The sequence below is a fragment of the Hypanus sabinus genome, chromosome 24, assembly GCF_030144855.1.
Source record: "Hypanus sabinus isolate sHypSab1 chromosome 24, sHypSab1.hap1, whole genome shotgun sequence".
Lineage (NCBI taxonomy): Eukaryota > Metazoa > Chordata > Chondrichthyes > Myliobatiformes > Dasyatidae > Hypanus > Hypanus sabinus.
In genome coordinates, this window is record NC_082729.1 from 37568221 (window position 1) to 37579559 (window position 11339).

Below are 11339 nucleotides of genomic sequence, written 5' to 3' on the forward strand. Positions count from 1 at the left end.
GTCTTCCATTGATTTTCAGTTCAGTTTCAGTTTATTGTCATTTAGAAACCACAAATGCAATGCAGTTAAAAAAAAATGAGACAACGTTCCTCAGAATATCACAAAGGCACACGACAAAACAGACTACACCAGAAAATCCACATAATGTTTGGCAATCCCCAAATCCAGAGTCCAGAGAGGATGCTGCTTATTAATATCGCACTACCATCTTAGCGCGTTCCCCGGAAAGGAGCTCCAAATCCACCAGACAAAACAAGACTCCCCAGACACACCAAGTCAGGAGACCAAGGTATTATTATAGTTATTAGATTTACTGAGTATGCCCTCAAGAAAACGAAATCTCACAGTTGTATATGGTGACATATATATGTACCTTGACAATAAATGTACTTTGAACAAGATCCTGAGAGGACACATAAATATTTAAGGGGAACCTGAGGGGGATCTTTTTCACTCAGAGAATGGTGAGAGTGTGTAATGAGCTGCCAGTGAAGGTGATGGATGCAGGTTCAATTGCAACAATTAATAGAAGTTTGGATAAGTACATGGATGGGAGATGTATGAAGCGCTATGGTCCAGCTGCAGGTCAATGGGGCTGGATAGAACAGCTCGGTACAGAATGGATTGGCTGAAAGGCTACAAAAGTTGGGGCATCAAACTGCAACTGCGCATTGACAAGAGAACATACACACCAGTCGTCACCGAAGGATCAGAAGTGGAAAGGGTGAGCAATTTTGAGCTTCTGGGTGTGAAGATCTCTGAGGATTTATCCTGGGCCCAATGCACCGATGCAACTACAAAGAAAGCACGACTGCAACTAGATTTCATTTGGAGTTTGAGGAGATCTGGTTTTGTCACCAAAGACACTCGTAAATTTCTACAGATCTATTGTGGAGAGCATTCTAACTGGCTTTATCACCATCTGGTATGGAAGGCCCACCGCACAGGACTGCAATAAGTTGCAGAAAGTTGTGAACTTAGTCAGTTCCATCATGACACTAGCCTCCCCAGCATCCACGACATCCTCAAGGACCCTATCACCACAGACCTGCCCTCTTTTATTACTACCATCAGGGTGGAGGTACAGGAGCCTGAAAGCACGCACTCAATGATTCAGGGAAAACAACTTCTCTACCATCACATTTCTGAATGGACTTTGAACCCATGAACACTACCTCACTGATTTTTTAATTTCTATTTTTGCACTTTTTAAACTTCACTTGTATGCACAGTGCCAATAAAAACATTAAAATAATTCATAGCACATGTATCTGCTCTCTTTAATGTGACACACCAAATGATCACTGGTGCAGACAATTGGTTTTAGAAGTCACATAATGAGTTAAATGGAGATTATCTGTGTACAGACTGTCAAGGCATTTCAATTGACTGTAGTAAAATACACCTGGATCTGGAAGATCCAACTGCTGGTGAGTCAGTATCCTGGCGAAAACTACACCATGAAGACAAAAGAACACCCCAAGCAATGAATGCAGCAAAATACAGGGAAATCCTGGAGGAAAACCTGATGCAGTCTGCAAGAGAACTGTGACTTGGGAGGAAGTACATTTTCCAGCAAGACAATAATCCCAAGCAAAAGACAAAGCTTCACAGGAATGGCTTAAAAACAACAATGTCCTCGAGTGGCCAGATCAGAGTCCACGTCTCAGTTCAATTGAGGATTTGAGGCTGGAATTAAAGGGCTGTTCACTAACGATCCTGAAGCAGTCTGACAGAACTTGAGCAGTTGTGTAAAGAATGGAGAAAAACTGCAGTGTCCAGACAGGCAAAGCTCATACAGACCTATCCACACAGGTTCGAGGCTGTAATTGCTCGACTTGAAGGGGGCTGAATACTTAGGCAATCAATTATTTTCTGTTTTATTCCTGTAATTAATTTCACTTTGTAGAGATCTGTTTTCACTTTGACACGAAAGACTCTTTCTGTTAATCAGTGTCAAAAAGCATCAAATTAAATCCACCGGGATTTCATGTTGTAAAACTTCCAAGGGGATGTGAACACTTTTTACAGGCACTGTACTTACTGTAATTTAGTTTTTAAGCGTTGAAATGACTCGCTGCATAATAACAAATTTCACAGCATATGCCAGTGACATTAAATTTGACTCTGATGATTGGTTGGATCACAGTTCTGGTCATCACACAGCAAGATGGATGTGATAAAATCGAGAGGGTGCAGGAGAGATTCACCAAGGTGTTGTTTGGAATGGAGGGCCAGAGATTTGAGGAGGGGTTTGTTTGTTCTTCCTGGGAAGAAGGCTGAAGGGTGACCTGTAAAATCACGAAGGGCAGAGAGAATGGCCTTTTTCCCCAGGACCCAAGTCTGGAACAAGAAGGGTCAGGTTCAAGACGAGAGGGGAAAATTGTAAAGGAGGAGGCTAAGTTTTTCCCCCATGCAGAGGGTGATGGGTATGTGGAACAATCTTCCAGAGGAAGTGGCTGATGCAGGTGCAATAGCATCATTTAGGAGAACGAGGGGAAATTTGATCACAGAGTCTAGAACAAGAGGGGTCAGATTTAAAGTGAGAGGGGAGAAATATAAAGGAGATCCTATGCAGAGGGTGATGTGAGTGTGGAACGAGCTGCCAGAAGAAGAGGTTGATGCAGGTACAACTACAACGCTGAATTATACAAGATAAAGAGTCCTTAAAGTAAGATGATGGGTTTTGGGAACATCCATTATTCACACAATCAATCATCTCACTTTAAGAACTCCTTTTCTTGTTATTGCATGTTGTTGTTACTTATTGATATTTATTTGCATCTGCACAGTTTGCTGTCTTCTGCACTCTGGCTGATCTTTCACTGATCCTGTTACAGTTACTATTCTATAGATTTGCTGAGTCTGCCCGCAGGTAAGTGAATCTCAGGGTTGTATGTGGTGACATATGGATAGTAAAATTTAATTTGAGCTTTACCTGGATAGGAGAGTTTTAGGGGGATGCGGGCGAATGGGGCTGGCTCAGACAGGAACCACGGTCAGCACGGAAACACCGGCAGAAGGGCCTGCATTGGTGTCACAGAGCTCTATGACGGTGACAACACAGATTCTCAGGAAGGGAGCGTCCAGCCTTAACGGTTGAGAGGCTGCAGGGGGTGGTCAGACACCTACTTGATCTCTTTCTCAATCTGCTGCTGCTCCCGCATCAGCTTGCCTAGCTCCTTCTTCTGCACCTTCAGCTCCTCCTCCACCTTGTCCATGCGCTTCTTGTCCTTCTCGATCTCCTTGTTGCGGGAGGTCAGGTCCTTGCTGAGCCGCTCGATCTCCGACTCGTTGTGGAAGAGCTTGAAGAGCTGCAGCTGGACCTGGGCTCGCGCCAGCTCGTCCTTCAGCCGCTGGTATCGCTCAGCCTGGGGGTGGAGGCAAGAAGTGAGGGATAGAGAAAGCTAGGGCAACACTTGCGATATCAAATGGTCACTGGCACTCCTGTATATTTAACGTTTCAATAATATTTGAATAATCTTGTGTATGTGCATTTGATTGAGATACATATATTGATTAAACATTCTTGTTCACTTAAATTATTATGGGCTCTGTGTAAAATACGTTAATTGCACACATCATGTGATACATACTCACCTTGCTTAAAAGTAAAAGATGAAGTTAGACCTGTCAGATTCGCACGTCTTCCTTTGAATTAGTTTAATACCCTGAAGCTACAAAGCACAAGATGCATTCTCTGAAAGGTGGGAAGGACGGCTGCAGCAGGAGGTGGGAAGAAGTGAGGGATGGAGAAAGCTAGGGCAATGCCTAACCATTTGTTTTCCGTATGTAATGTATGTTTATACAATTCTAATAAAGTGATATCTTACAGTTTAATAAGTGTACAGTGACCCCTTTGTGAACACACATGCAGATGCCCTGTACTGAATCAGTGAAGAACATGGAGCAAATTTAAAAATAATTTCCTATTGACAATGAAGGACGATTGATCGCACAATAGGTGGTTTGAACCTACATGGGACTATGTCCGAAATTGCTGTTAAGTTCTGTATAAAAACGGTGTACCCTGTTCAAACTTCAGAAGTTTGGTGACCGGGTAAATAGGGTGTGACCGCTGAACGAGTACGAGTTTTCGGAGTCCACTAAATCAGTGGTCAAGCAGTGAACAATCCTGGGGTGAAGGGAGAGCAGCCCGTCTCCTGCATATTTTAACAGAACTGCAAAAGTTTATTCACTTCCTAAAGTACATATTATAATCAGGGGTTCAAAAACACTGTTAAGATTACATCAAATTAAAATACAATTACTTTTATCTGCAATACACTCAATTCCCTGGAAGGCCCAGCTTTCACAGAAGTTCCCCACTGAGACAACATGCTCCTTCTACAAGGACACCCGGGCACAGACATAGCCCCTGACAAAGGGCAGGCAGTCGGCTCTTACAAAGACCTCAGCTCCCTACCGCCTAGTCTCAAGAATGGGTGGTTTGGTCAGGCCCAGGAGCAACCCACCAACCACCTCAGCATTGAGTGATCAGGAGCACAGGACTGAAGTTCAGCCAGAAGTCGAGGAACAGTTCGGATATGCAAACGGGAAGGTGCATTCGCTCACTCCATGTATACATGACATACCATTCGCTCCCACCCACAGAGAGGACAGGTGGACAGGGTGCCTACCTCCTCCTTCTCCTGCTTGGCCTCTTTGCGTTCCGCCGCAATGTTCTTCTTGCGGTGGTAGTTGAACTGCGTGTCCTCCTCCGCCTTCACCATCTCCTTCTTCCGCTTGTCATACTCGCTGGCGAGCTCGCCCGATCGGCTGATCTCCTCGAAGAGCGCCGTGCGCTCCTTGGGGTTCTTCATGGCGATCGACTCCACTGCTCCCTGGTACGCAGAGAACGACCAGAAGCACCGTGAGAGTCACTGACAGGAAGGACTGTGCTCGAGCAAGTGCTGAGACTCACCAGGACTTCGCCTGCATTGTTGCTTTTTAACTACAAGGATAACTGGGTTTGTTTTCATAGGAGAGGGAAGAGGCTGGCTGAACATACAAAATTGGAATTAAATAAGTAAAAGAATCAAATTCTTTTCCCCATGGCGGGACTATCCAAAACAAGAGGGGTAACTGTTTAAAGTGAGAGGCAGAGGGAAACATGCACAAAAAGTTGGAGGAACAAAGCATGTCAGGCAGCTTCTATGAAGGGAAATAAATGGTCAATGTTTTGGGCTGAGACCTTTCATCAGCTCTGGAAAGGAAGGAGACAGAAGACAGAATAAGAAGGGGGCAGGGGGTGGGGTAGTACAAGCTAGCAGGTGATAGGTGACAGCAGATGAGAGGTGGAAGGGTGGAGAGAATGAAGTGAGAAGCTGTGGAAGAAGGAATATGTTACGGGAGGACAGTGGAACATGGAAAAGTGGGAAGGACACAAGCAACACAAAATGCTGGAGGAGCTCAGCATCTATGGAAAAAAGTACAGTCAACGTTTCAGGCCGAGACCATACGGCAGGACAGAAGGAGCTTCCATTCCCAGTTTCTTACTTCATTTCCTCTCCCCCATCCACCCAGCTTCCCCTTCACTTGGCCTCACCTATCACCTGCCAACTTACACACCACCTACCCCCATCTTCTTATTCTGGCTTCTACACCCCTGCCACATTCCTTTCCAGTGCAGATGAAGGGCCTCAGCTTGAATCTGAAATATTGACTACTTCCCTCTGTAGATACTGCCTGACTTGCTGAGTTTCTCCAGCATTCTGTGTGTGTTTGCTCCATATTTACAGCATCGGCATTATCTTGTGTTTAGGATTTAGAGGCTAATTAAAGATCTGAAACCCAGCTTTATCACATGTACATCGAATCATGGTAGCGCAGTGATTAACACAAAGCTTTACAGTACCAGCGACCGGGATTCAATTCCTAACACTGTCTGTAAAGAATTTGTACGTTCTCCCCATAACTGTAGGTTTCCTCCGGATGCTCCTGTTTCCTCCCACAGTCCAAAGACACAGACCGGTTGGTAGGTTAATTGCCCCATAATTTGGCTAGAATCAAATTGGGGGTTGCTGGCCAGTACTGTTTGAAGGGTTGGAAGGGCCTATTCATGAGGTATCTCATTATAAATTCAGCAAAATGAGTCATTTGCATCAAATCAGTGAAGACTGCACTGGGGGCAGCCCACACGTCACCATGCTTCTGCAGCCAACTTTGCCCGCTCGCAACTCACTGAACCTAACCTGTACGTCTTTGGAACATGGAAGAAAACCTGAGGAAATCCATGTAGTAATGGGGGAAATGTACAAATTCCTCACAGACAGCATCAGGAATCAAAACCCCTGACTGGCGCTGTAAAGCACTGTGCCAACTGCTACTCTGCCCATCCAGGGAAATTCAGCCATGCCCCAATTCCGGAATTTTCTGGAATGCGCTGCCCAAGAAGGCATCCACGCCACTTGTAAAACAATGGACAGGTACTTCATTACCCGACTAATGCAGGTAAAAAGGATTCACATATGGGAGTAGAATGGACGGGATAAGCTTGAAGGGCCGAAGGGCGTTTCTCCTACATTCAGCAAGAGACGATGTGACAGTGGTTTGAGCTCCGATGGAACTGAGCTTCACGTGGACCAGAGACCTGCAGGGTACACGCTAAAATTGTTGGGTTTTTTTTAAAAACATAACGACTACTAATCACAGGTATATGAAAACATACAGTGAAATGTATGTGTGTCAAATCAAATCAGCGAGGATTGTGCCACACTTCCAGTGCCAACACACCAAGCCCTCAACCCAAACGCCTTATGGAATATGGGAGGAAATCGGAGGTCCCAGAGGACACTCACACGGCGATGGGGAGAGGGTACAGAGAACGCTGGGAATTGAATTCCGCTGCGGCTGTAAGAGATCATGCTAACCACTCAGATGCAAACTGACTCTGGGTGGGACTGGGCTGCCTACAGGTAGAAACAACCAGCAGTGGCGGGCAAACGTCAGCCAGGTGACCAGGAGGGACGCGATTGGGCTACAGCGTCGGAGAGACACCATACCTGGAAGACCAGGAAGTTTCGAGCTTTGATGAGGATGCCCAGCTTCTCGAGCTGCTCGCTGTACTCCTGCAATGGCACCACCTTGTTGTTGATCTTGTACTCGGAGGAGGAACCTGGAGGAAGAGTCACAATTAGTTCTGCAGCGATGCGGGCAGGAGGGAAAGCAGCGAGGGGCTTCTACTGTCTTGTATGAAATATGTACCTCACTCTTTAAATCAATCTTCAGGATTCTCCACTCAGGGACTTGTGCCAATATTGTTTTGTGACTGTTCAGTACTGTGCAGGGTGTTGTGGTGGAGATACGTCTCTACCAAAGGAGGTGTAAGGCACTCCTTCCCTCCACTAGCCTGCAGGTCACCCTTGGGCAAGGTGTAGCACCTACTTAGCCCCTTAATCAGGGTCACATGAAGCCACGAGAGCAGGTGGTGGATGGTGCATATAACAAGTCCTGGTTATGCAACCACTGACGCCAGGCAGACAACCTCTGAAGAGTGTTGATAATGGCTGGGGTCACCTGTCTTGTAAAGACACTGCCCAGAAGAAGGCAATGGCTAACACTTCTGTAGGAAAATTTACCAAGAGCAATCATGGTCATGAAGGAGCATGATCGGCCATTAGTATGACACGGCACACAATGAATGATCAGTATTGCGCAAAAGTCTTAGGTGGATGTTTAAGAAATCTATCTGTGAAGAAGACGCTTTCAAAAATAATGAAAAGTTCCTAGCTACCAAAAAAATTTACCGTGAAGAACAAAAAACTTAATCTGATTAAATTCTGGTGTGACCACTCTTTGCCATTAAAACTGCATTGATTCTCTTAGGTACACAGTTAAGTAGTTTTATCAGAAAAGTGGCTGCTAGGTTGTTCTAAGCATCTTGGAAAACTTGCCACTGTTCTTCTGGAGACTTTGGCTGTCTCACTTGCTATTGTCTCTCAGGGTAACCTCATACAGTCTTGATGATGGCTCCATGGAGACTATACCATCTCAAGTAACTTTTTTAAAAAAACAGGGTGCCCTAGACATTTGCACAGTACTGTATTTGCTGGATTGTATCTATATGTGCTCTTTGTGACGATATGTACGGTGTTTTACACCTTGGCCCCACAGGAACAATGTTTAATTGAACTGTGTACTGCATGAGTATACCATTGAATGACAATGAACTTGAACTAAAGCAAGCATGCAAATGGCCCAGCAGCTGCCAACTATCACAGAATAATCAACAGGGCAGGAGAACGGGGATAATAAATCAGCCACGATGGAATGGTGGAGCAGATTCCATGGGAAAAACTGTCTATTTCTGCTCCTACAGCTTATGGTCTTACAGGGGAGGTATGGAGTGAGAGTGGAAAGGGAAAGAGAGAAGAGGGAAGCAGAAGGGGGTGACAGCAGGATTGGGGAATGGAAAATGGGAGGAATAACATGGCAGCTTTTCAAGGTGCCAGTCAGATCACATGCAGAGTATTGTGGGCAGTTTTGGGCCCCTTATCTAAGAAAGGTGACACAGCTCTTAACACACAAATCTAAGGAAGGAGGTCTTCCATTCCAGAAGAATCAGGTTTATCATCACTCACATGTTACAAAATCCGGGGTTTTTTTTGCAGCAATACAGTGGAATACATAAAATTACTCACAGTATTGTCCAAAAGTCTTAGGCACCCAAGATATACTTACAGCATATGCCCAAGACTTCTGCACAGTTCTGTAATGGTGACTGCCACCAGGGAGCAGGCCACATATCATCCACACCAGAACCAGACTCAAAATGGTTTCTTTCCTCAAGCTGTAAGGCTGATCAACACCTCCACCTACTAACCCATCCCTCCACACTCCCCCCACATTATCATTTACTGTTACAGTCACCTTACATACAGACATTCCTGTGCCTAGAGTCATTTTATGGACACACAGTCAATGTATATAAACTTATTTATTGTGATTTTGTTTTATTGTTGTGTGTTCTTTATCCTATTCTGTGTTTTTTTTCCCTGCATCGGATTTGGAGTAACAATTATTTTGTTCTTCTTTACACTCTGCACTGGAAGTGACATTAAACAATCTTGAACTTGGCCCTGGGCACAGCTCCAGGCCGACTCCCATCGGGTAGCTGGAGGGTCAGCCCAACCTGAAAGCCTCTAACCCACCATTACTAATGGAAGAGAATTATGCCAGCTCCCATCACCACACCCACTGCCAGGCCGGCTCACGATCATCGGCACCGAAGGCGAATGGTATTTTAGTGGAGGACTGAGCGTTCCTCAAAGCAGCTCACCCACGATGACCCTGGTGAAGACTTTGTCCTCCCCGTTGTCTTCGGAGTACACCATGCTGACCAGAGCCCGGTTGGCAGCCGGCTTGCCCACTGGCGCGCCGTGGATGAGGTCCTTCAGAGTCTTCACCCGCAGGTTACTCGTCTTCTCGGCCAACACGAAGCTGATGGCGTCCATGAGGTTTGACTTTCCTGCATGGAGGGGATACGTTCAGGTTGAGTCAATGGTGAGGAAGGCCAATGCAACGTTAGCATTCATATAAAAGCCAGGATGTAATGCTGAGGCTTTACAGTAAGGTGTTGGTCGGACCGCACTTGAAGTATTGAGCAGTTTTGGACCTCTTATGGAAGAAAAGATGTGCTGACATTGAGAGGGTCCAGAGGTTGTTTACAGGAATTATGCCAGGAATGAAAGAGTTAATAAATGAAAACACGAGGAAATCTGCAGATGCTGGAAATCCAAGCAACACACACACATGATGCTGGCGGAACAGAGCAGGCCAGGCAGCTTCTATAGGGAGATGCACAGTCGACGTTTTGGGTCGAGACCCTTCTTCAGGACTAACGTAAAAAAGTCTTGACGAAGGGTCTGGACGTCGACTGTACTTCTCCCTATAGATGCTGCCTGGCCTGCTGTGTTCCACCAGCATCTTGTGTGTAGTGCTTGAGTCAATAAATGAGGACAGTTTAATGCATTTAGGAGAATAAGATGGGATCTCGTTGAAACCTACTGAATGGCCTCGAAAAGATGTTTCCCATAGTGGGGGGAGCCTGGGACCAAAGGCTCAGAAGGACATCCGTTTAGAACAGGGATGAGGAGGAATTTCGTCAGCCAGAGGCTGTGAGTCTGTGGAATTCATTGCCATAGACATCTCTAGAAGCAAAGTCATTGGGCATATTTAAAGTAGAGGGTGACAGGTTCTTCATTAGTCAGGCTGATACGGTTACGGGGAGAAGGCCGGAGAGTAAGGTGGAGAGGGATAACAAATCAGCCCAATTTTTCTGTCTTCTGGCATTTGAAGGGGGGGGAGCAACACGAAATTTAATGATTTCCCTGCCCCCGCTCTCTGCTCCTCATTACCACCTGCGCCACTGCCACCAGGGAGCCGTGGTTACCCGCCCCCTCTGTCGTTACAACCAGTAAACATCAGGAACCGTTAAACACTGAACAAGAACCCTCGAGCTGGCAAGGGTGGCATTTTAAATAATCCCCGACCTAGGAACGTGAGGCAGAGGTGGTTCAAAATGCCCAGTTGGGGAATGGGGGCATTTGGGAGTCTTTGAAAAATAAAGCAGTGCAGAGGCAGAGATGGAGCCCAAAATGAGATTAGCAAAAAGCGCATTGAATCCAAAAAAACTCCAAAAAATATGGGGGGGGGATTCAAAACACCCCACTTTTATGATTGGGAGGAATTAGGCGGAAAGTGTTGGGGAGCATTTAGAAATATAAGGTGACAGTTCAGAAATAACTGTTACATAGCATAGAAATAATTATTTTGACTGCTTCAAAAATAATACAGATATTTGCAAATATAAGAGTCTGAGATTTACACATAGTTTCAGGATTCCCGCCAGTATGTGGTTGCGGGTTCCAGGAGAGCCTTCCCCGCCCCCCCCCAGCCGCGGCCTAGCGCCGCCCCTCAATCCCCAGCTTCGATTTCCGTCTCACCCGAGCCATTTGGGCCGATGATGGCCGTGAACTTTTTGAAGGGCCCGATAATCTGGCGGCCTTTGTACGACTTAAAGTTCTCAATCTCGATCAACCGCAGGAAGCCCATGGCGAAGGCGGCGATGGGGCCGAAGCGACGCCGCAAACCCGGGACCCGCCGACGACAACAGTCCCGGACAACACTCTCCCGCTTCCCGCTCAAAGCCTCGCGAGACTTCTCGGCCGGAGGTTGTAGTTCCCCCTGTGACTCCCATCTTTGAAACAGCGTCCTGGCACCACAACTCCCAGAATGCAATGGCCAGTTTTTTTAATGCGCGTGCGCATTGGTAAATCCCTGCAAACGAGAACAACATCTTCCGAAATGCAAATCGCTATCCCGACACAAAACTCTAT

The 11339-nt window shown here is 46.1% G+C and overlaps 1 protein-coding gene across 1 annotated transcript in view; it reads right to left on the reverse strand.

Annotated features, from left to right (window-relative positions):
• Positions 1 to 11153, reverse strand: part of LOC132380674 (structural maintenance of chromosomes protein 1A) — a 56010-nt gene extending 44857 nt beyond the window's left edge. Inside the window, exons 1-5 of the mRNA XM_059949660.1 lie at positions 10947 to 11153; positions 9281 to 9469; positions 7005 to 7117; positions 4641 to 4844; positions 3133 to 3371 (exon numbers count right to left, since the gene is read on the reverse strand). Coding sequence (XP_059805643.1) covers positions 3133 to 3371; positions 4641 to 4844; positions 7005 to 7117; positions 9281 to 9469; positions 10947 to 11055 — 854 coding nt within the window. The 5' untranslated portion in view covers positions 11056 to 11153. The remainder of the gene's footprint in view (positions 1 to 3132; positions 3372 to 4640; positions 4845 to 7004; positions 7118 to 9280; positions 9470 to 10946) is intronic.
• Positions 11154 to 11339: the final 186 nt, after the last annotated feature.